Below are 24,326 nucleotides of genomic sequence, written 5' to 3'. Positions count from 1 at the left end.
AAGGAGGTCCAGGGCCGCTACCCAAAGTAGAAGAGTTGGTTCTTATATGCCGCTTTTTTTCTCACCAAAGGAGTCTCAAAACGGCTTTCAGTCACCTTCCCTTTCCTCTCCCCACAACAGACACCCTAGGAGGGAGGTGAGGCTGAGAGAGCCCTGATATTCCTGCTCGGTCAGAACAGCTTTATCAGTGCCGCAGTGAGCCCAAGGTCACCCAGCTGGCTGCATGTGGGGGAGCGCAGAATCGAACCAAGCTTGCCAGATTAGAAGTCCACGTTCCTAACCACTACACCAAGCTGGCTCCCAGAGGAAGGCAATGGCCAACCACCTCATTTAGTCTCCTGCCTTGGAAAGCCCCAGTGTTGCCATAAGTGAGCTGCAACGTGAGAACACCTTGAGCTGCAAACAGAGAGTACATATTTGTGGGTGCCAAAGCTGGAAAATACATGCACTGGCCAATTCACAAAAAAGTCAAGTGTGTGTTTCGGGGAGGATGGCAGGAAATGCAATCTCCCCTCCTTGCCGGAAAAATCGTCGCAACCGAGAGGGGCTTTTGCGGGTTGATCCGAGCGGATGACAGCGCTCTGCTCCTGTCTGCAGACCTGCCTCCACTCACGCTTGACATAAACAACAAAGTGCTCTCTCCATAGGAAATGCCGCCACGGGTGTGAAGTGACCCCGGTTAATTCTAAGTGCGCTGGAGAGGAAATGCCCGCTCAGGCTCTTTCTCTTTGAGGACACTCACCAAGTGCATGAGGAGCGAGATGGACTCCTTGTTCTTGGCTTTCATCTTGTCAACGTCTTGCCCAAGCTGCAAGAGGCTCACAGAGGCTATCTGGAGGCAGAGAGAGAGAGAGAGAGAGATCTCAGTCCGTTTGCTAGTGATTGACAGCAGCCTAGGCTCAAGATTCAATTAACTTGTGCCATTAAAATCAGGGCCTGGGCTGCAGATTGACAAAGCCACCGGGGTTCAGCAGGTCCCCAGCTTTGCAGAACAAGCTCTTACAGGGTGAAATTGTGTGCCCAGAAGGACCCCTGTTTCGAGGAAATAAGTACAGAGTCCAAAGGAAGACGGCTTAGTGACCTCTAGATGAGGCACGCAGTTTAAACTTGACTGTAGTCCCCATTTAAAGCAAAAAAATCAAAGCAAATCAGCCATAGATAGAGTTGCCAGGTTTCCTCTGGCTACCCGCAGGGGACAGGGAGGGATAGGATTGTTAGACCCAAGTGGGAAATCCCTGGAGATTTGAGGGGAAAGCCTGGGGAGGACAGGAACTTCAATCGGGTGCAGTGTCACAGAGCCCCCCCCCCCCCAGAAGCATCCATGTTCTCCAGGGAAACTGATTTCCGTAATCTGGAGAGGAGTTGTAATTTGGGGAAGGATTCCCAAGTCCCACCCCTCGCCATAGAAAGCTGCAGTCCTGAGTGGGTGGGAACATTTGAATGGGTGAGCCATTTCTTCCCTCTGCAAACTTTTTTGCTCTCCATGGGGAAATGAAACAGTCCCGCAGGACCTGCAAAAGGGAGCTCCTCCACCAGGCATTTAGTTGAGGTCTACCTGGACCATCGCTTCCAATTGGCACTCAGCCCCCCCCCTTCTATTATGACCGCCACTAATCTGGCTAACTCGCTGGGTCCCAGTAAGAGTTGAGCTGAGGCTCCTTTGCAGTTCTATCATATTATTATTCCTGTCACCATAATGGGGTTATTGTTTTTGTAGTGTTAATGCTGTTGTCACTTGTGTGACCTCATGTTATCTGTATCTGTTTCCTGTTCCCTGTAAACCAGCCTGAGCCTTCGGGGAAGGGCGGTATATAAATGTAAATAAATAAATACGTCTTTTCTCCTACATGGAGAGAAAGAACGGGGCGGGGGACTGATTTTACTAACATACCCCTATCAAATTGATGAATGGTTCGTCCTTCCTGGATCAGAGAGCAGTAAAGGGCTGGGGGAGGCAGAACCCCAGGCCAGCTGACAGCAGGCACAATATCACTTTGCAGGCCCTAGGGCAGGGGTAGTCAACCTGTGGTCCTCCAGATGTCCATGGACTACAATTCCCATGAGCCCCTGCCGCTGGCAGGGGCTCATGGGAATTGTAGTCCATGGACATCTGGAGGACCACAGGTTGACTACCCCTGCCCTAGGCCACTCAGTTCATCCATTAAGAGGGAGACTAGGCCTTCTCTGTGGTGGGGGGTCCTGGTGGCCAGGCCTGTCTTGTCCTTCTGCCAGTGTTAACAGCCTGGTTCGTTTGGAACTGCTGCTCTAGAACATTTAGCAGGTTGCAGAAACAGAACCGCAGCGCTATCTGCTCCAGTCGTTTTCGGAAAGCCGCATGTCAGACTTAAACCCCTGAGAGGCTGACATGCATTTGCCTGTTTCGACAATAGTGACGGAAATAGAAGAATTATTCTTTCCCTTTAAACAAAGAGCACTTAACTGGGGTGGGGGTGGGCGGGGAAGCCATTACCGATTGCTAAACAGAAGCTGGCACCTTTCCCCTCCCCCTCCCGAAAAAGCACCTTGAAAAAGCGCCTTTTCTTTTGAAGGATATGTAAATTTAATCACATCCGTTAAAAGCCAAGGAATCTTTTAACCGATTGGCAATTAAAGCAATTGTTAAGAGTGCATCTGAGGCTGAGCTGCAAAGTAACTATTTGTTTGATTAAAGAAATTATTGGTTGCTTTTTTGGCACAACGAGGGCTTTCAAAGAGGTTTCTGCTTTGCAACCCTCAGCGACGGCCTCGGACTCTCCGATTAAAGGCCGCTCGCCTTGTTTCGGCAGCAGGAATCCGGCAAACGAAACCCTTGTCCTTTGCTGGGGGAAAGCCAAACCCATCAGAAAGGGCAGGCCAGGGAAGCAGAAAGGGCAGGCCGGGGACCTCGAAATTCACCCGACCATCTCCGGCCTGGCCTGCTAAGTGGCTTCGGACACCTTCTTGGCAGCGGTCTGCAGGTAAACGTTCCAACTGGTGCGATGGCATCAGGGATGTTAACTGCCACCGTTCCTAACCGGCAGATCAATCACGTCCCCTGGCCACAGGCCGGAAATAAGGCAGAGACGGCGCTTAGCGGTGCCTCTATCCATCACCCACAGCCAGCGGGATCAACTCTCCTTGCTGGCAACATCGCAGCAACAGTTGTGTCAGATACGGGAGCTGTCTGCTATCTATCTGCGCGGGGAGGATTGTCTGTGAGACGCGGAATTGCAGGCCCGGGGTTCCTTCCCCCAGTTGGACACTTAAAAATCCGTGCAGGACCTTGCAGCTAACGCCAGTCTCATCTGATCTGCCGTCACGGACTCCCGGAAGCACCGTCTGCCACGTCTCGAAGAGCCAAAATGGGTGATTCGATCACACCTGTGAGTTCTTTGTGTGGATCTTCGAAGGCTTTCACGGCCGGAATCCACCGGCCGTTGTGGGTTTTCCAGGCTGCGTGACCGTGGTCTGCCACGTTTATCCAGGAGCTGCAGCTGGCATCTTCAGAGATAGGACACGGTGAGATGGGAATCTCTCTGTGCCAAAGTGTGGAGTGTGTGAACAGTTGCTGGGCATTTTGTTTTCTTCTCGGGGGGCTGTGTGTGTGTGTATAATGCATCGACAGGAATGAGAAGGTCACAGCCAGAGAGGCCTTCCCCATCGCCTCCTACCTGATCCTTGTACAACTGGGGATTCCAGGGACAGAACCTGGGACCTTTTGCATTTATTTATCTAATTTATTTAATTATATTTATATACCGCCCTCCCCGAAGTCTCGGGGAGGCTTACAGGAAACAGGAAAAAGATACAGGTAACATATGGCAACCACAGGGGATAACAGCAATGGCATTAATACAACAATAACCTTAACATGATAAGCACAATAACATATATACAAGTACAACGATATAGGCTAGATATCAGGAAAAAAACTTTCACAGTCAGAGTAGTTCAGCAGTGGAATAGGCTGCCTAAGGAGGTGGTGAGCTCCCCCTCACTGGAAGTCTTCAAGCAAAGGTCGGATACACACTTTTCTTGGATGCTTTAGGATGCTTTGGGCTGATCCTGCGTTGAGCAGGGGGTGGGACTAGATGGCCTCTATGGCCCCTTCCAACTCTATGATTCTATGATTCTATGATTCTATAAGAGAATGATGGAACTACAAAAGAGCCTCAGCCCAACTCTTACTGGGACCCAGTGGGTTAGGCAGATTGGTGTCAGTCGTAGGAGGAGGAGGGGCTTGAGAGCCAATTGGAAGCGATGGTTTTGGGTCGACCTCAACCGAATGCCTGGCGGAGGAGTCCCCTCCCACTGAGCCTCAGCCCCGCAAACGTTATTTTATTTTTTAAACAAAATCTGCAAAAGCCAAAATAAACATATCAAACAAAAATTAAAACCGGCACATAGCCTTAAAATACCGCATCCATTTGTCACTGTCTTTCCTGCAACAAAACGCCACATATGCCTCAATAAACAAACCTCTCCTCGCTGGCAAATCAAACAAATTACATTTTCTGTAAAAACAGATGAGCAGCGAAAAAAGAGGAAGCTGCAGGCGAGAGAAGTTCCTCTTGCCTGTAAGGAGGAAAACACAGCCGAGCACAGAACACCACGATACCTGCAACACGAACGAGGTGGACCTAGCCCAAATGACCAATTGGTAGATTAATTAATGCAAATGAGGTGGTCTGCCCCCCACCAAACTAGCTATGGTTCTTCTGATTGTGACGCACTCTGGCAATCCACGTAGAAAAATCTGGGGAAAATGGAGAGGTGCAGAGTGCGCGTACAGCGTTCGAATTAAGCCATATCGACCCGAATTCAGTGAAAATGGAGAACAAACGGTGGGTGCAGAAAGGGAGTGAGCAGGTGGGGGGCTGCAAGCTGCTGTCTCCCAGCTGCTGGGCTTGTTTCAAGAGAGCCAGTTTGGTGTAGTGGTTAGGAATGTGGACTTCTAATCTGGCCAGCCAGGTTAGATTCTGCACTGCCCCACATGCAGTCAGCTGGGTGACCTTGGGCTCACCATGGCACTGATAAAACTGTTCTGACCGGGCAGTGATATCAGGGCTCTCTCAGCCTCACCCACCCCACAGGGTGTCTGTTGTGGGGAGAGGAATGGGAAGGTGACTGTAAGCCACTTTGAGACTCCTTCAGGTAGAGAAAAGCGGCATATAAGAACCAACTACTTCTTCTTCTTCTTTTTCAACTCCTTCTGCCTGCTCTGTCCTGCTTTCAGCTCAAGGAGAAGCCCCAGATCCATGATCAGGCAAGGGCAGCCATAGAAAAGGAGGGCCAATCAGGCTGGGACCACAGTGCTGGGAGAAGGAGGATTTATAGCCCCACCGCAAGCAGCGTACTGGCTGGGGCTCAAGGTGATAGTAGTCCATGGACACCTGGAGAGTCATGGTTTGGCCACCCCTGCTGTAGATGAACGTCTTCACTCACCATAAGGAATTCCTTCAGGTGGCTCTCGATGTTCTTATTGTAGATGGTGAACAGGGCAGCTGCGACCTGGATGATAGCTTTCGCGAGGCAGTGGATGTTGTTGTTATAGCCTAGAAAGAGAGAGTGTTAGATCAGTACCGACATTTGTAGAAACTGTGGCTCTATGAAGGAGCTAAGGCGACCTGGCAAAATTGGGCCCATGATTGAGAAACAGAAACACAGAGCTAGAAGAGACCTCAAAGGTCATCTAGTCCAACCCCTTGCACAGTGCAGGAAAATCACCACCTGCACCTCGCTCCTTCAGAGGAGTGCAAAATCACTTTCTGGCCTGGAGGAAAATTCCTTCCTGATCCCAAAGTGGCGATCGGCATGATTGATTGATTAAATTTCTTGGTTGCTGTTGCCAGACCTGCTGGTTCATGGTGGATGGCAGCAAAAAGTTAAAACAGTAATAAAATTACACCCTAACTCCACCCCCTCACCACCAAATCAATCCATCCACCCCCGATTGCCATCTCCAGGTAGTCATTCCAGTTGACGTTTGGAGGTGGGGCAGGACAGCTTGGTTTAGTGGTTAGGAGTGCAGACTGCTAATCTGGCATGCTGGGTTTGATTCCCTGCTCCTCCTCCACATGCAACCAGCTGGGTGACCTTGGGCTCGCCACGGTGCTGATAAAGCTATTCTGACCGAGCAGTGAGATCAGGCCTCTCTCAGCCTCACCTCCCTCACAGGGTGTCTGTTGTGGGAAGAGAAAGGGAAGGCGATTGTAAGCCACTTTGAGACTCCTTCGGGTAGAGAAAAGTGGCATATTAGAACCAACTCTTCTTCTTCTCTTCATCTTCCAGTCAGCCCGGCCTCAACCAAATGCCTGGCGGAAGAGTTCCATTTTGCATGCCCTATTAAGAGGCACAACCACCATAAGCAGTCACCCTTCAGCTGTGACAACAGCATGGAAGTGGGTCCCCATCAGAAGCAGCCGAGGCGGGAGATCAAACAGATGAGGCACCCCCTTCTTGTGAGGTCCCTATCCCAGGGGTAGTCAACCTGTGGTCCTCCAGATAGTCACGAACTACAATTCCCATGAGCTCCTGCTAGCAAACGCTGGCAGGGGCTCATGGGAATTGTAGTCCACGGACATCTGGTTGACTACCCCTACCCTATCCAATGGTTAGGATTTCAAGGATTTCCCATGATTGGAAGCAGAGGACAAGTTCTGCCCTCATTAAAACAGTGCCTGGGGCAACTGTTTACTACGAAAGAATGCAAACATCCATTTTCACAGGAGGAAATACCAGAGTGGACTCAAGGACACCCAATTAGTGGGAAGGCTAAACTTGCATCCCCGCTCCCCAGCATCCCAGCCATCCACAATTAAAAATGTCCCCATGACCTCCACCCTCACCTGCGTTGCCTCCTCCTAGATGCAGTTTCTTGGGACCAAACTAGATGTTACAGCAGCCTTTCCAAAACTTTTTTACAGGTGAGAAACCCCTGAAATATTCTTCAGGCTTCAAGAAACCCCAGAAGTGGTGTGATCATGGAGAATATAGCTGGGAAGCAGAGCTTTGGACACGCCCCCTTCCCTTCTTACCTCCTCCTGGCCCATCATTGGCCACTGGGGGGGGGGGCAGGTCAACATGACTCTGTATGGTCATATCATCCAATAAAGGTTTACCCAATTAAAAATAATTAATTAACTCCCACCCATTCGGGAAACCCTTCCAGGACCATCAAGAAATCCCAGAGTTTCACGAGCCTCCTTCGGGTGGCTTTGAGCCTCCTTCGGGTAGGGAAAAGCGGCATATAAGAACCAACTCTTCTTCTGAGGAGGAGAGCAAAATGCTATGGCAGCCTTTTTCAACCTTCTGACCATGGAGGAGCCCCTGAAATAATTTTTCACACTGAGGGTCCCGGAAGTGATGTCACCTGGCCACACACCCCTGCCACTCCCCCAGAAGTGACATCACTACCTGCACCCTCAGCCTCCTTTTTTCTCCCTCCCCCTGTCTTTACTACTACTATGGTGTCTTTGCCTCATGTAGGCTGGAAAGAAAAGTAGGAGCTGAGAAGACAACCTTGAGCAAGTTTTGCTCGCTGGATCTTAGATCTTCTGGGGTGGGGCGGGCGGGGAAGTAATGGTCTAGGCCAGTGGTCCCCAACCTTTTTATCACCGGGGACCACTCAACGCCGGGGACCACTCAACGCCTTTTACTGAGGCCCGGTGGGGGGGGGGTAGTTTACTCCTCTACTCTCAACCACTGCCCTAACACTCTCTGATCGCTATGGAGTATTTAAACATCCCTTCAAAATAAGATACAGACACGCCACAACAATGAAGTGTGTTGTAAAGGGCTGGGGGGGATGAAGTAAAGGGCCGGGGGGGGGGGGGGAGAAGGCGTCCCTCGGGGCCCACCTCCAATTAGTCGAAGGACCACATGTGGTCCGTGGCCCACAGGTTGGGGATCGCTAGTCTAGGCCACAGGGTGCCCCCAACTGCAGCTACCATGGCTACCTTTTGCAGGCATGTGTGTTTTTCAGAGGCTGCCTATACTCCTGACAAGTAAATCAGCAAGGCAGGTTTGGGGAAGCCGGAAGGCTGTGCCTTGTGTCTTACCGTTGATCTCGGAGGCATAGACAGAGGAAGGGTCGGTGGCCAGGTGCGGCAGAGACACGGCTACGAAGACCAGCAGCAGACAAGCAACCTTGTATTCCTCCTCGGGGGATGAGCCGTCTGTCAGGGAGGCAAAAGGGATGCTGTACAGCGAGAGATCTCAGGAATAAGCCGGAATCACACTCTCGGTTCCTCTCCCTGGCTTGGCTGGGCTTGGCGGTCTCGTTCAAAAACATGGCGGGCGGGTGGGGGGGGGGGAAGAGTTCTAAAAGGCTGTGGCAGCTGTGACAGACCGATAAATTATCTGATGGATGGAGCCAACGGGCTGAAGAGAACTGGCACGGCCTGGCTCCGCTCGAATCGACAGGCGTATGCGGGGGAAAGGGGGAAAGAGAGAACGTTCCCTGTGAGCGTTTGGGAGACGGGGGGGGGGGGGGTCCAAAGAATCAGCATTCTGGACATGTTCTGCTGCGGGGACTCATTCGAAGCCCCCCCCCCCAAGTGGGAGGCAGGATGTGCTGGAAACAATGCCTCTTATTTATTAGTTATTTATTTATAATTAAATAGTGGTCGGTCACCATAATATCCCCTTAATACAATAAAACTCAGAAATCCCAGTCATAATTCATAGAATCATAGAATCATAGAGTTAGAAGGGGCCACACAGGCCATCTAGTCCAACCCCCTGCTCAACGCAAGATCAGCCCTAAGCATCCTAAAGCATCCAAGAAAAGTGTGTATCCAACCTTTTCTTGAAGACTGCCAGTGAGGGGGAGCTCACCACCTCCTTAGGCAGCCTATTCCACTGCTGAACTACTCTGACTGTGAAAAACTTTTTCCTGATATCTAGCCTATATCGTTGTACTTGAAGTTTAAACCCATTACTGTGTGTCCTCTCCTCTGCAGCCAGCAGAAACAGCATCCTGCCCTCCTCCAAGTGACAACCTTTCAAATACTTAAAGAGGGCTATCATGTCCCCTCTCAACCTCCTTTTCTCCAGGCTGAACATTCCCAAGTCCCTCAACCTATCTTCGTAGGGCTTGGTCCCTTGGCCCCTGATCATCTTCGTCGCTCTCCTCTGTACCCTTTCAATTTTATCTACGTCCTTCTTGAAGTGAGGCCTCCAGAACTGCACACAGTACTCCAGGTGTGGTCTGACCAGTGCCGTATACAATGGGACTATGACATCTTGTGATTTTGATGTGATGCCCCTGTTGATACAGCCCAAAATGGCATTTGCCTTAAAACAGTAAAACGAATAAAAACTCACCGTTGGCAGCAATGATATACCCTCCTGCATCCTACAGGCTTCCTAGCAAAACCCTCAGGGGGACCCCGTCAAGAGGGTAGCCGATGGCCTGGCTTGCTCAGGGAGGGGCCCAGGTCTAATTGTTCCAGCCTCAACCAAAGACCTGGTGGAAGAGCTCCGTCTTACAGGCCCTGCGGAACTGGGACAGCTCCATCAGGGCCCTCAGCTCTTCCAGAAGCTTGCTGGCAAGGGCTCATGGGAATTGTAGTCCATGGACATCTGGAGGACCACAGGTTGACTACCCCTGTTCTAGTCGATTCAGTTCACATTCAGGTTTCAGTCAAAAGGAGAGAGAGAAGCCTAATCGGAAGACGACTTCCCCAATCACAGACAGCTCACGTCTGGCATCATGTGTGTGGGAGTAGGAGGGCATAGTCTCTACAGGAGAGACCGGCAGAGGCCCGAGTTTCCATGGAAGGCCATGTGCAGTGAGTGAGGGGACAAAGGGAGAAAGAGGGGAGGGCTCAGAAGGCAGCTCCTGATTGAAGACAAAGAAAGGCATCCTATTCAAGGATGCACACGATGAATACGGGGGTTATCTTCGTGACTGGGATGCTTTTTTTAGTCTTAACCTGAGAGCTGCTCTCTGAGCCCTCCTCTCTTTCTCCCTTTGTCCCCTCACTCACTCCATGTGGCCTTCTGAGGAGTGATGTAGTGCCCTCCAATGTCCAGGCATGCTGAGTCGCCCACTCCAACAGAACTGATCTTCGGCACTTGGACATCAGTTTTTAATAGTGGTGATGTCCACACACCACCTGGAAGTTGCAGGGCTAGACAGTAAAGGTAAAGGTCTCCCCTGTGCAAGCACCGAGTCATGTCTGACCCTTGGGGTGACGCCCTCTAGTGTTTTCATGGCAGACTCAATACGGGGTGGTTTGCCAGTGCCTTCCCCAGTCATTGCCGTTTACCCCCCAGCAAGCTGGGTACTCATTTGACCGACCTCGGAAGGATGGAAGGCTGAGTCAACCTTGAGCCAGCTGCTGGGATTGAACTCCCAGCCTCATGGGCAAAGCTTTCAGACGGCTGCCTTACCACTCTGCGCCACAAGAGGCTCAGGGCTAGACAGAGCCGATGCCATCGACTGGAACTATTTGGACTTCAGACGAAGCCAAAGGAAAGAGAGACGAGAAACCAAGAGCAAACACCCCTGGGAGAAATTCCCCTCGCGGGCTGCTCCCCGCCCTGGAACTGTTTGATGAGGCGTCAGGGAACGAGGGGTGAGAGGCAGGATCCTGGCGGAAGAACGGCTTTGTAACCGGGTGCCTTGCCAGAAAACCGGCGTGTGCCTCTTCCAGCCAAAGGAAGCTCAAACAAGCAAGATCAAGAAAGCCGACGTTCTTGGCGAAAGCCTGCGAGTGGGCCTTTAACACAAACAAAACAGTGACAGCATCCAAGCCGTGACAGCTCCCCTGGGACAAGAGTTAAATATTTATTACCGCTGAGACGACTCACAGCACTGGGAAGATTTCCCTGAGCAGTTCCTTGCCAAGTGGAAATCTCCCGGTGCTCAAAGAGCTGCCTTTAAGGGGACCTCGTGCAGACATCGTTCAGCCCTGGCTGTTCTGACAGACGTATATATTTTCAACATTTTTATGCCACCTTTCCACTCGTTCAGAGTCCCCGAGGAGGTGACCATAAAAAGATTTAAACGTTTGAACCACTAAAAGCAACATTTAGAATGATAATAGTAAAGGTAAAGGTATCCCCTGTGCAAACACTGGGTCATGTCTGACCCTTGGGGTGACGCCCTCTAGCGTTTTCATGGCAGACTCAATACGGGGTGGTTTGCCAGTGCCTTCCCCAGTCATTACCGTTTACCCCCCAGCAAGCTGGGTACTCATTTTACCGACCTCGGAAGGAAGGATGGAAGGCTGAGTCAACCTTGAGCCGGCTGCTGGGATCGAACTCCCAACCTCATGGGCAGAGCTTCAGACAGCATGTCTGCTGCCTTATTAGAAGTCCGCACTCCTAAGCACTACACCAAACTGGCTCTCAGGTAAACAGGTAAGTTACTATGGGGAGATGTCAGTCCTTAACATATGCTGGTGTGGGGCTGTCCAGGGCTTTCAAGGTCAATACCAACATGACAAAACGAGACATGCCACAAAAAAGTTCACAAGTTCGTTTCCTTCCTTACCTTTTTTCAGATTGGAGAAGGCAGCCACCAAATGCGGATCGATGTCACAGGGGGACCCTGCGGCCGTGGCCAGTTCAAAGATGCTCAAGGTGACCTAAAGGAAAGGTAGCAAAAGGCTGAGCTGGACCGTGTCAGAGGCACAGAGCTGTTGCCAATCCTCATTTAGTGGCCGTTCCCCTGCAATTGATTCACTTCGCATCATTTATACCCTACCTTTCTCCCCAGGGTGAACCCAAAGTGGTCCGTATCCTTCTCCTCACCACTGCTATATCCTCACAACAACCCTGTGAGGTTGATTACGCTGAGTGTGTGTGACCCACTGCTTACGGTAACGGTTGAAATATTAGAATCTTTCGCCCTCTACCATAATCTGTCCCCCATTTTCAAGATGTACCACTTTCCTTCCAGAAAGAGGCACCGCTAATATATTAAAAGCGAAGTGAAAACCACACATATCTTAACTGCACATGACATTGGTCTGTTCTGTCATGCGCAGTGAGATGTGTGTCGTTTATACTTTGTTTTTAATATATTTTTGGTGCACTTTCATAAATATTTGTATTGATTTTTCAATATTGTTTTGCAGCTCAACTTTTGGGTTCCTGGCTTCTGTTCAGGTTGGGTTTCGGTGCCCTTTTTGGTTTTGCATTGCTTCCAGAAAGATGGGCCAACCAGCCCAGATCTGCAGAACGGTGGAAGCAAACCATGAAACGACATTCACCCAAAATATAGGGATGAGCGCAGCGCTGAACATATCCCGGTCCAAAAACTTCCTGGCGCTACATTCAGGCAAATCCTGTTCCTTGGAGAGCAAGCTACAAAGTTGCCGGCAGCGGGGGAAACCACCAGTAAGATCCAGCCCAAAGGTTGGCTTTTCAAATAGGGTTGCCCGGTCCCCCTGGCCACTGGTGTGTGTGTGGGGGGGGGGGAGTAGAGTTGCCAGATATAGGTTGGGAACACACTAGAGAACTGGAGAAGGAGCCTGGGGAGGACCTCAATGGGGTGCAATGCAGCAGATCCCACCCTCCAGAACACTCATATCTTTCTCCAGGGGAACTAAAGCCAGCTTGGTGTAGTGGTTAGGAGTGCGGACTTCTGATCTGGCATACCGGGTCCGATTCTGCGCTCCCCCACATGCAGCCAGCCGGGTGACCTTCACTGGCCAAGCTGACAGGTTTGAGGCCCCCCGCAGAGCCGTGTAGCAGAGCCAAGGCTGAGCAAAAGTCCGGACGCACAAGCTGAACGCAGCGAAACCCTTAAGAAGCAAGCGCAGAAACAGCTCTTGCCTTCCCCTCCTTCCCCATCATCTGACAGCTTTTCATCTGTACCAGGCCTCCCTGGATCTGAGAGTCCAGAAGACTCCCTTGAGTCTCTGCTCCCCAGCGGGACAGACAAACAAACACAATCGCAACACCAGTCAAGAGCACCAACGGGCTGGAGAAAAAGAGACAAGGATGGCCAGCTAATAATTTTTTTTTAAAGACTTCTGCCTTGACGGCAAATCAGGTTATTGTGCAGGCCAAACCATGAGTGATGGGCAGCTGCTGCTCTTCCCCGGAAGCCAGAATTCAGCTAGCATCGAAGGAAAGATTGCCAGCCACAGCTTGTGGTTTACGCGCGTTTGTGCAGGCCCTACTTGGAAGATGACCGATCTGAGCCGTTGGAATAGATGTTAATAACGTAAAGATAATTGGCAAGAGCCTTTAATTTTAAACTTTATTTTGGCACACGCGTAACAGGTCAGTTAAGGTACGAAGTGTATCAATATTTATTTTACACGTTCAGTGTGCTGGCTCACCGAGGAAAGCAATCTGAAAACATCACTGTACCAGACTGTGTTGTGGCAAGAATTCTGTTGAGAATGTTAAAGCACCAAGACTACATTCAAGAAGCAATGTTTTTTCTTTATTGTTTATTGTTGTCATTTGCGTTAAAATTCTGGGTCTCTTCTACCTTTAAAAGCTGGCAGTATATTGGGGGGAGGGGGAGGACATAGAGGGCACATTCCTGAGACCCTCCCAGGATCCCATGAATCATGCTTTCTCCACCAGGTTTTCCTGAAACCCTGTGGTTTATTTGGCATCATGACGTACGCACTTAGAAGTTCTATGTGTGCCAAACAGACATTCTTTTACGGTTTTTAAACATTTGAGCTCCTATGATAAAACAGTTTAGATTTTTCTATAACTGATTTTATCCCTAAACCTTTCAGTTCTCCTTTCTACCCCCAAATCCCCAGGAATTTTCCAAGGAGGGATTGGCCTTTCCCACCACCGGCTACTTCATCCTTTAAACTGGAGATGCCGGGGATTGAACCTGGGACCTTCTGCATGCCAAGCAGGTATGCGTCCCTGAGCCACGGCCCCTCCTGATTTGCCATCCAAACAGAAGGGCCTTTCACCCCTGTGACAATAAATTCAGACTTCCAACCTCACAGAATCACAGAATCATAGAGTTGGAAGGGGCCATACAGGCCATCTACTCCAACCCCCTGCTCAACGCAGGATGAGCCCAAAGCATCCTAAAGCATCCAAGAAAAGTGTGTATCCAACCTTTGCTTGAAGACTGCCAGTGAGGGGGCGCTCACCACCTCCTTAGGCAGCCTATTCCACTGCTGAACTACTCTGACTGTGAAAACTTTTTTCCCTGATATCTAGCCTACATCGTTGTACTTGTAGTTTAAACCCATTACAAGTACAACCTGAATTCAGTGCAACCTGAAGGGCCGAAGCTGTGCAGAAACCTGCATGCCCAACCTGGCACAATCTGCTTTTTTCTTTGAGCAAGAGCCACATGAATAAGGTCTCCACACGAGGTGTTCAGTTCACACATTAGACTAGGCTGTGGGGCACGCTGGATGCCCACTGACCTTCAACACCAGCATTGGCATCTGGCATCCAAGTTGTTTTTCTCCTTTCCTGTAGACTGGGGAGAGCTCCTAGAGCCACTGCAATGAGTTTCTGCTCTTCTGAGCGCCAAGGACGTTACCATGGACATCAGGAATTTGCGATAAGGCTCTGAAGGAACAGCCGTCTATGAGACGGAAAATTGGACTAGAAGGAACGGAGCCATGAGCTAGTAGGGGAAGGTGGGAGGCTCTTATTTTTCTACCGCACGTATGTTTTTGTAAATAAGGAATTTAAATGTGTCCTTCTTGGACAGGTGCCCTTTCAATGTGCTTTTGCAGCTGGGTTTCCCTGTGTGAAACAGTAAAATATGCCTCTAAAGTAGTGATCCCGAACCTGTGGGCTGCAGACCACATGTGGTCCTTCGACTAATTGGAGGTGGGCACCGAAGGATGCCTTCTCCCCCCCACCCGGCCCTTTACTTCATCCCCCCAGCCGTTTACAACACACTTCATTGTTGTGGCGTGTCTGTATCTTATTTTGAAGGGATGTTTAAACATTACCATAGTGGTTGAGAGTAGAAGAGTAAACTACCCCCCACCACCACCACCAGGCCTCAGTAAAAGGCGTTGAGTAGTCCCCGGTGACTGGTCCCCAGCGTTGAGTGGTCCCCGGTGATAAAAAGGTTGGGGACCACTGCTCTAAAGGACATTGAAAGGGCATTATCTGTGTGGCCTTCCAATGTGCGTTTGCAGCTGGATCTCCCTGTGCAAATCAGGAAAACCTACTTCTAAAGTGATCCAAAGTGCATTATCGCACATGTGCCCTTTCAATGTGCTTTTGCAGCTGGGTTTCCCTGTGTGAAACAGGAAAATCTGCCTGTAAAATACATTGAAAGGGCATTATCCATGTGCCCTTCCAGTATGCATTTGCAGCTGGATCTCCCTGTGCAAATCAGGAAAACCTACTTCTAAAGTGCATCAAAAGTGCATTAATCCAACATGTGCACTTTCAGTGTGCTTTTGCAGCTGGGTTTCTCTGTGTGAACCAATCAAATCTACTTCCAGAGTGCAAAGAAAGGGATAAACAAAACTGAAAGCTTCACGCAGATCTCGTATAAGCCAACGGAGAAGCAGCCTGGAGCTGGAGAAAAGTTGTAAACATTTACGTCCACTCTTGCCGGCTTGCTGAAGAGGCCTTCAGCCTCTGGGCTGCAAAATGACAGGGAATCTGCCCTCCTCCTCAGGCTGCCTGTACCAATTAATCTCTCTTGCCGATTAAACAGTGCCACTTGTTCCTAAATATCTTTGACAGCTAATTCCCAGCTGTTCCTTTGCACGCTGACTTCTCCAGCCACAACAGGATTAAAAGGTTCTGCGAAAGCACCTAGAGAGCACCTGAAACTGGCAAAAGTGGTCTATGAGATCTTCTGGAAACCAAACCACACAGAATGTTATTAGGAATGACAGATCCCCGCTGGGGCTGGGGAAGCCCCCGCATTTGAGTTGCTCCCCATCACTCTGAGGATTTCAGAAAGCAAGGGGAAAGCCCCCTCTCCAAATAGCCACATCTCTGACGTGCCAGGAAAAGGTCTGATCCTTATAAAGCCGCTTTTTTTTTGTTTTGCCAGGAAACACAGCCCTGAAAACCCACAACCTGCTCCCCATCTCCCAAACTGGCCAATGACGGGCCAAGAAGGGGTGGGAAGAGCTCCTGGAGGGCCAATAACAGAGCAGAGAGGCTGAGGCCTTCCCCTGAGAAGAACACAAGAAGAGCCCTGCTGGATCAGGCCAGTGGTCCATCCAGTCCAGCATCCTGTCTCACACAGTGGCCCACCAGTTCCTCTAGAGGGCCAAGAACAGGGCAGAGAGGCTGAGGCCTTCCCCTGAGAAGAACATCAGAAGAGCCCTGCTGGATCAGGCCAGTGGCCCATCTAGTCCACCATCCAACCATGGACTTCAGCAGAAGGGTGCTCCCTCTGCTTAGCAGGGCACCATTAGCTAGCCATGTGCAACAGCACCACCTAGTGGCTACCTTTTCAAGACATGACATCCCACCAGAAATACAAGGCTCTGAGGCACAAACAGCCCCGGGCGATGTTTATTTGCTCCTCTTTCTTTAAGAAAATCCTGGGTGGAGGGAGGAAAAGGATGGGAGATTAAGAACCAGCTTACTGTTCAAAAGTAAAAAAAGAAGAAGAAGAAGAAGAAGAAGAAGAAGAAGAAGCCTGCAGAGCCAGCTCTGCCCGCATCCCTGGAGGGATGCCGCTTTGAAAGAAACTCGAAGGAGAGGCATCGTCTTTAAAAGCGGTTGAAAGCGGACCGTGGCAGCAGAGCCACGGGGATGCTCGGCTGTGCCGCAGGTAGCTATGCAACCAGGGCATTCGTGCCTTCCAGCCGGCGACACAGCCAGGTAACTGCACCGAGCCAATCAGCCCACCTGGGGTACCTGAACATGCCAGTCTGGCGAATGAACAGGCTGTTGTTGACACTGCAGTGGCAAGGCCAGCGCCGCTGTGTCTGTTGTTGGGAGAAGCGAGCGCACACACAACGTTCAGGCACCTTAAGTTAAAACGGCAGAACGGTTGCCAAGTACTCCTTTCTAAATTTAGGCAGGCTGCGGGAAAATCAGCCCGCATTAGGAGCTGGAGGCTTGAAAACTCAATTAGAATTCGGCCTCCGAACAAACACAAGACACATGATGAAACGTTCAGTATCTTTGCACACGGAGTTTTCTTTGGGTGTTTTGAAGTTTCATGCAGGCTTTGGAAGCAGAGGGCGGGGGAGAGAAGGCATCATTTTGGAGCGTGAACCGAGGAGGGCAACAAAGATGGTGAGGGGTTTGGAGACCAAGACGTGTGAGGAAAGGTTGGGGGAGCTTGGTCTGTTTGGCCTGGAGAGGAGAGGACTGAGAGGGGATCTGATAATCATCTTCAAGTATTTAAAAGGGTGCCATGTAGAGGATGGAGCAGAATTGTTCTCTCTTGCCCCGGAGGGACGGGCCAGAACAAATGGGATTAAATGAATGCAAAAGAAATTCTGTCTAAACATCCGGAAGAAGTTCCTGACAGTTAGAGCGGTTTCTCAGTGGAACAGGCTTCCTCGGAAGATGGTGGGTTCTCCATCTTTGGAGATTTTTAAACAGAGGCTGGGTAGCCATCTGATGGATAGGCTGATTCTGTGAAGGCTCAAGGGGGTGGCAGGTGACGGATGAGTGATAGGGTTGTGAGTGTCCTGCAGTGCAGGGGGTTGGACTAGATGACCCAAGAGGTTCCTTCCAACTCTATGATTCTATGATTCTAAATTCCATCTAAGCATCCAGAAGAAGTTCCTGGCAGTTAGAGCGGTTTCTCAGTGGAGCAGGCTTCCTCGGGAGGTGGTGGGTTCTCCATCTTTGGAGATTTTTGAATGTTTGGAGGCTGTAACTGGAACCCCCAACCCACTTAGGCCCCAGGAAAGGTGGGAATGCTGGATTGTAAGCCGCTTTGCGATTCCTTATGGTAAAGAAAAGTGGCATATAAAACCAACTCTTCTTCTTCAGTAATATCAGGGCTCTCTCAGCCTCTCCTCCCTCACAGGGTGTCTGTTGTGGGGAAAAGGAAGGTGAATGTAAGATGCTTTGAGACTCCTTCGGGTAGAGAAAAGCAGCATATCAGAACCAACTTTCTTCTTCTTCTCTTTCCCTCCAGAGATATTTCAGGGAGGAGAATATGGAGCCAGACTGCAGGAGCAAGCCTAAAGCGGTCTACCTGGAAACAAGCCTCATTTCATTCAGGAGGGCCGGAAAAGTGTCCTGAGCACAGCCGCCTGGATTGGCAAAGGTGTGGGACGAGAGAAGGCAATTCATCAGGGCTTTAGTGACTAACGTGAGAAGCTCCCGAGCAAAGGAGAATAAATCTGGCCAGGAAAGAGACCCATTCCTTCCCAGGTAAAAAAAAAACTGCTTGCAGATTTGACCCTGCCTCTCCAGATCCAAAAGGGCTACAGATTTGTTTTTTTAAAAGGTAGGAATTCAAAAGGGCCGCAAACAAATAAGCACTACTGTGTTTCATAACAAATGCAATTACATTAGATATGGTCGTTACGTATTAATGGAAAGAATAATAAAGATAGCACGGCAGTCGAGGAGATTGACTGTCACGTAAATTGCGGAAAGTCCGGGCCTCCCGATACAGAGGAACGGCTTCTGTAACAATCCGCAGGCAGGCCAACGAAAGACTTCGCTTTGCCATGTGGCAGAAAAGTTGCTGTGATAAACTACAGGCAACGGGCGAATGAACTGCAGATGAGCCAACGACAAGCTTCTAGATGTAAAGCCCCTGTCGAAAGCGATGTCCTTCCGCAGTTATTCTTACTGTGCCTCCCTCAGAAGTTATCGCCCTTTTGTTTATAACTAAATGCTTGTATAGGAAGCGAACCAATCTTTTGGTCTCTTCTTAATCCGGTACAAAGCCTTCTGCTCTAAAAATAATCACCAAGTCGCCAGCTTGGTGTAGTGGTTAGGCGTGCGGATTTATAATCTGGCATGCCGGGTTCGATTCTGCGCTCCCCCACATGCAGCCAGCTGGATGACCTTGGGCTTGCCAAGGCGCTGATAAAGCTGTTCTGACCGGGCAGTGATATCAGGGCTCTCTCAGCCTCACCCACCTCACAGGGTGTCTGTTGTGGGGAGAGGAAAGGGAAGGCGAATGGAAGCCACTTTGAGACTCCTTCAGGAAGAGAAAAGTGGCATAGAAGAACCAATTCTTCTTCTTCTTCAGTAATATCAGGGCTCTCTCGGCCTTACCTCCCTCACAGGGTGTCTGTTGTGGGGAGAGGAAAGGGAAGGTGAATGTAAGCTGCTTTGAGTCTCCTTCGGGTAGAGAAAAGCGGCATATAAGAACCAACTCTTCTTCTTCTTCTAACACAGGGCCAGGACTTTTTCTTCCCAGTGACTGCTTGCTTCTGCTTCTTTACACTGTCATCCCGGTTTGTTTTCCTACTTTAATTGGGAGATTCCAAGGTGGTACATGGCATATTTCTATGGCAGCAGAGCCCCCTGCAGCTATAGAGCTCGGCCAGGCTTTCTCAGCCAGGGTTTCGTGAAACCCTGGGGTTCTTGATGGCCCTGAATGAGTGAGAGTTAATTTTAAATAAATTTTAATGTGTTAAACACATAACGGGTGATATGACCATATATGATCATGCTGACCCACCCACCCCCATCCTTCCCAAAATGGCCAATGATGGTCCTGGAGGGGATGGGAAGGGGAGAGGCGTGTCCACAGCTCTGCTTCCCAACCATATTCTGCAGGATCACACCAATTCTGGGGTTTCTCGAAGCCTGGAGAATGTTTCAGGGGTTTCTCAGGTATAAAAAAACTGAGAAAGGCTAAGCTAAGCTAGGCAGAATGAGCCTCTTGTGGCGCAGAGTGGTAAGGCAGCAGACATATAGTCTGAAAGCTCTGCCCATGAGGCTGGGAGTTCGTTATTATATATTATCTTACTTAATAGTCTGTCTTTCTCACTGAGATTTGAGGTAGATTTCAAAATCTGAATTCTAATCCAGTTGTTATGAGCCTCTTGTGGTGCAGAGAGGTAAGGCAGCTGACATGCTGTCTGAAGCTCTGACCATGAGGCTGGGAGTTGGATCCCAGCAGCCGGCTCAAGGTTGACTCAGCCTTCCATCCTTCCAAGGTCAGTAAAATGAGTACCCAGCTTGCTGGGGGGTAAACGGTAATGACTGGGGAAGGCACTGGCAAACCACCCCGTATTGAGTCTGCCATGAAAACGCTGGAGGGCGTCACCCCAAGGGTCAGACATGACCCGGTGTTTGCACAGGTGAGACCTTTACCTTTAAGCTAGGTGGAAGCTTTTACATGAATGGTACAGGGCAAAGGGAAGAAGAAACCAATGCTCGAAGGCATATCTAAAAAGGGGACGGTTATGCACAAGTGGGGGGGGGGTTTGCACAGTAGCAAAATGTATGCTCCGTACTATTTTCTTCGGACAAGACTTAGCTCAGGAAGTGTCGAGAACACGACCGTCTGGTCACCGGCTCTAACAGGGCCCTGTGCAGTCACATTTTGCCTGCAGTCCTGTTTTCCTGCAGGTCTGTCTTGCTGGTTGTCTCCAGACCGGAGTCTGATCCACACCCCAATTATCATTCTGTTCAGGAGAGACGCTCACTATCTCTGGCTCCGTTTCCCCCCTGCAAAGCTGCTGAGGATGCAGATCAGGGTTGCCCTATTTATCCGCAGGACCTTACCGCTAATAATAATTGTAATTAACTCTGAGGCAGCAGGGAGGAGGAAGTGGGTTTAAACAGAGAAGTACCCAAACGGCCCTGGAATTAATCAGCCTCGTCATTGATATTCTTCCCGCGCATCCCTCGCCTGCCAGGCTTGTCAAGGTAAGCTCAGGGATGAAAAACTAGCTCCGGAGCCAGAACTCCGGGGAATGGCTGCCCCTAGTGGCCAGGCCCAGAAAGAGTTCAAAGAGGCATACAGGTAGAACCACAGAATCACAGAGTCGGAAGGGACCTCCAGGGTCATCTAGTCCAACCCCCTGCAGAATGCAGGAAATTGACAATGAGGTAGGAGACGACGTAAACAATCCAAAGTGAGAGTCTGGCTCCAGGCCTTAGTGATTCCTGCCCTTCTGCTGAAGTAGCAAAATAGAAGCAGGTGGGCAAGAATATCACAAGCACACAATGTAAGGGCAGACTGAGCTTAAAGATATAGAAATGTTTTTGTTGATCGGTAGGTAATAAATGCCGTTGGTTGGATGGCCCAGGCTAGCCCGATCTCATCTGATCTCAGAAGCTAAGCTTGGTCCACCCTGGCTAGGACTTGGATGGGAGACCATGAAGGAAGTCCAGGCAGGCGATGGCTAACTGCCTCCGAGATCCAGTGTGGTGTAGTGGTTAAGAGTGCTGGCTTCTAATCTGGCAAGCCGGGTTTGATTCCCTGCTCCCCCACATGCAGCCAGCTGGGTGGCCTTGGTCTAGTCACAGTCCTGATAGTGCTGTTGTCACAGAGCAACTCTGTCAGGGCTCTCAGCCCCACCTGCCTCACAGGGTATCTGTTGTGGAGAGAAGAAGGGAAAACAACGGTAAGCCACTTTGAGACTCCTTCGGGTAGTCAAAAGCGGGGTATAAAGACCATCTGAACTTGTGAGCGCACGAGGGAAGGGGGCGCAAGCAGATGGGGGAGAAAGAGGGCATCAGTGCCTGGTGGTAGGTAGAGGAAGGGCCTGGGAGCCCAAGCCCGCCCTCCCCCAAATGCCTGGAACTGTTCCTGATCTCTATTATTATCTCTATAACATTATGCATGGGGTGGAGAAAATTCACAAAGAGTAAGAGTTCTCCCAAAATACTAGAACCTGAGGGCTTCCAAGGAAACTGATGGGCAGTAGGTTCAGGACAGACAGAAGGAAAGACCACTTTACACAGAGAGCCATCAAAATGCTGAATTGGCTGCCACAAGATGTAGCAATGGCTGCAGGAGTAAACAGCTTCCAAAGGCAATTAGGCAGATTCAGGGATAAGTCTTTCAGTGGCTACGAGCCGTGGCAACTTGGGGGAACCTCCACATTCAGAGGTACGGAGCCTCAGAATCCCCAAGGCAGGAAGCAACATCAGGAGAAGGCCTCTGTGACCTGTGGCTGGCCCTCCAGAGGAACAGGCTGGCCACTGTGTGAGCTAGGATGCTGGACTCGATGGACCACTAGCCTGATCCAGCAGGGCTCTCCTGCTGTTCTTAGGAAGGCCTCAGCCTCACTGCCCTGTTGTTGGCCCTCCAGAGGAACTGGTTGGCCACTGTGGGAGCCAAGCTGCTGGACGAGATGGTATGATCCAGCAGGGTATGATCCAGCATACCCTGGTATGATGCAGCAGGGCTCTTCTGATGTTCTTAGGAAGGCCTGGGCTTCTCTGCCATGTTGTTGGCCCTCTAGAAGAACTGTTTGGCCACCTTTGAGAGCCAAGCTGCTGGACTAGATGGACCTCTGGTCTGATCAAACAGGGCCCAAGGTGGGAGGGAGTGCAGCTCACAGCTTTGCCAAATGCCTTGCCGATGCTGACACTCTGCAGCAGCTGGAAACAGAGCAGACCCCAACAAATCAAGGAGGAGAAGAGCGACTGCTGTCCTCAGCTCCCTGCCTTTTCTCAGACGGCTCTTTCCGGCTAAACCACAGAACTCTTGACCCTCAATAAGCTCTTGTTTTCCCATGACACTCTCCTCTTCGCAGGGTCTGTGGCGGTGTATTGCCTAGCACTCAAAATGCTCCAGAAATTCTCAAGGACGCAGCGGCATTGCCACGACAACATCAACCACAGCAGAGCTGGTTAAGTCACGGTGCATCAAAGGATGATCGGGGCCATCGGAGAGGAGAGCAAAGGCACCCCGAATCCACCCCGATGTGGGAGGAACTGCAATGGGGCAGAGTCGCGGGTTGGCCACGATGCGGGGGGACGACTCAAATGCACTCCGGCCGTCTCAGCAAAGATGCGAGCCCCTGCTCTGCCGTTCACTGCAACGGCGTGCGATCTGCACAGCGTGTACATAACTGGAACGATGGCACAGCATGCAGCATGAAGCCTCAGCTAAGAGGGGCCAAGAAACGGTCATGTAAAGAGGCAGATGCACTCAACTCCTGTTTTAATTCTTATTGTTTATTATTAGGTTTCCATATTGCCCCTCCCCTAGATGGGTTGTGGGGGGGGGAGATTACAACATAACATAGAAACAATCAACCAAACATCAATCCGTCCTGGCTCCTACCTGGTGGAATGAGCTCCTGGAAGGGCCCTGTCCGAACTGGCTCAGTTCCGCAGGGCCGGCAGGATGGAGCTCTTCTGCCAGATGTTTGGCTGAGGCCAAATGAGCAGTTTAAGGATCTGCGGTGGCCGGAGCACCAGAGCCGGTTTAAGGATTTGCAGCAGGAGCAGATAGACTGGGGGCGGAAGGGCCCCCAAAAGTGGAAAGAGCTTTCAAAGGCAATTTGAGTGCCCTTAAACTGAAAAAAGGGGGGAGGGGAGGGAGACTATCGTCCTGATCCATGGGGGGAAGGCATCTTGTGGGGCCCCTGGAGGCACGGGGCCTGTAGCCCACAGGTGCTAGGTGGATAAACCAGCCCTGAGGCCTGGATAGCGACAATTGGCATCTAGGGTCCCTCCTTGAAACCTTGACCCCACATCCTCTCCCTCAACCAGAACTCATTGCGACTGATACGGTATTTTAATTCTGCACGCTGGATGCTGCCAGGTTATTTATGGCTCGTTCTAACAGGACTGCTTTTACTGTCTCTTTTAAATGCTGTGAGCTGCCACGAGCCGGTGACCCCAGGAGTAGCGGCACAGAAGTCTAAAGTAACAAATAAACAAAATAAAATGATTAAAACCACCGTCAAAAGCAAATAGCCCACCTCCCCTCCCTCCCAGCAGCCCCGAGATGTCCTAGTGAGGGGCGGTATATAAATTTAATAAATAATTAAATCAGAGCTGCTGGTGATCATCCAACTGCGGGGAGAGAGCACAAGATGGAAGGGAACTGGAGAGAAAGTGGGATGAAGAAGAAGAAGAAGAAGAAGAAGAAGAAGAAGAAGAAGAAGAAGAAGAAGAAGAAGAAGAAGAAGAAGAAGAAGAAGAAGAAGAAGAAGAAGAAGAAGAAGAAGAAGAAGAGTTGGTTCTTATATGCCAATTTTCTCTACCCAAAGGAGTCCCCCCACAACATACCACATATGAGGTGGGTGATGCTGAGAGAGCCCAGAAGAAGAAGAGTTGGTTCTTCTATTCCGCTTTTCTCTACCCGAAGGAGTCTCAAAGCGGCTTAAAGTTGCCTTCCTTTTCCTCTCCCCACAACAGACACCCTGTGAGGTGGGTGAGGCTGAGAGAGCCCTGATATTCCTGCTTGGTCAGAACAGCTTTCTCAGTGCTGTGGGGAGCCCAAGGTCACCCAGCTGGCTGCATGTGGGGGAGCAGAGAATCAAACCTGGCATGCCAGATTAGAAGTCCGCACT

The 24,326-nt window shown here is 50.4% G+C and overlaps 1 protein-coding gene across 1 annotated transcript in view; it reads right to left on the bottom strand.

Moving 5' to 3' along the window:
- Positions 1-24,326, bottom strand: part of NCKAP1L (NCK associated protein 1 like) — a 92,953-nt gene that overhangs the window by 7,408 nt on the left and 61,219 nt on the right. Inside the window, exons 27-30 of the mRNA XM_077329262.1 lie at positions 11,483-11,576; positions 8,040-8,156; positions 5,425-5,534; positions 743-832 (exon numbers count right to left, since the gene is read on the bottom strand). Coding sequence (XP_077185377.1) covers positions 743-832; positions 5,425-5,534; positions 8,040-8,156; positions 11,483-11,576 — 411 coding nt within the window. The remainder of the gene's footprint in view (positions 1-742; positions 833-5,424; positions 5,535-8,039; positions 8,157-11,482; positions 11,577-24,326) is intronic.

The sequence above is a fragment of the Paroedura picta genome, chromosome 3 (genome assembly GCF_049243985.1).
Source record: "Paroedura picta isolate Pp20150507F chromosome 3, Ppicta_v3.0, whole genome shotgun sequence".
NCBI lineage: Eukaryota > Metazoa > Chordata > Lepidosauria > Squamata > Gekkonidae > Paroedura > Paroedura picta.
Note: the sequence above shows the minus strand (reverse complement) of the source record. Positions and strands in the feature narration are given on the sequence as shown.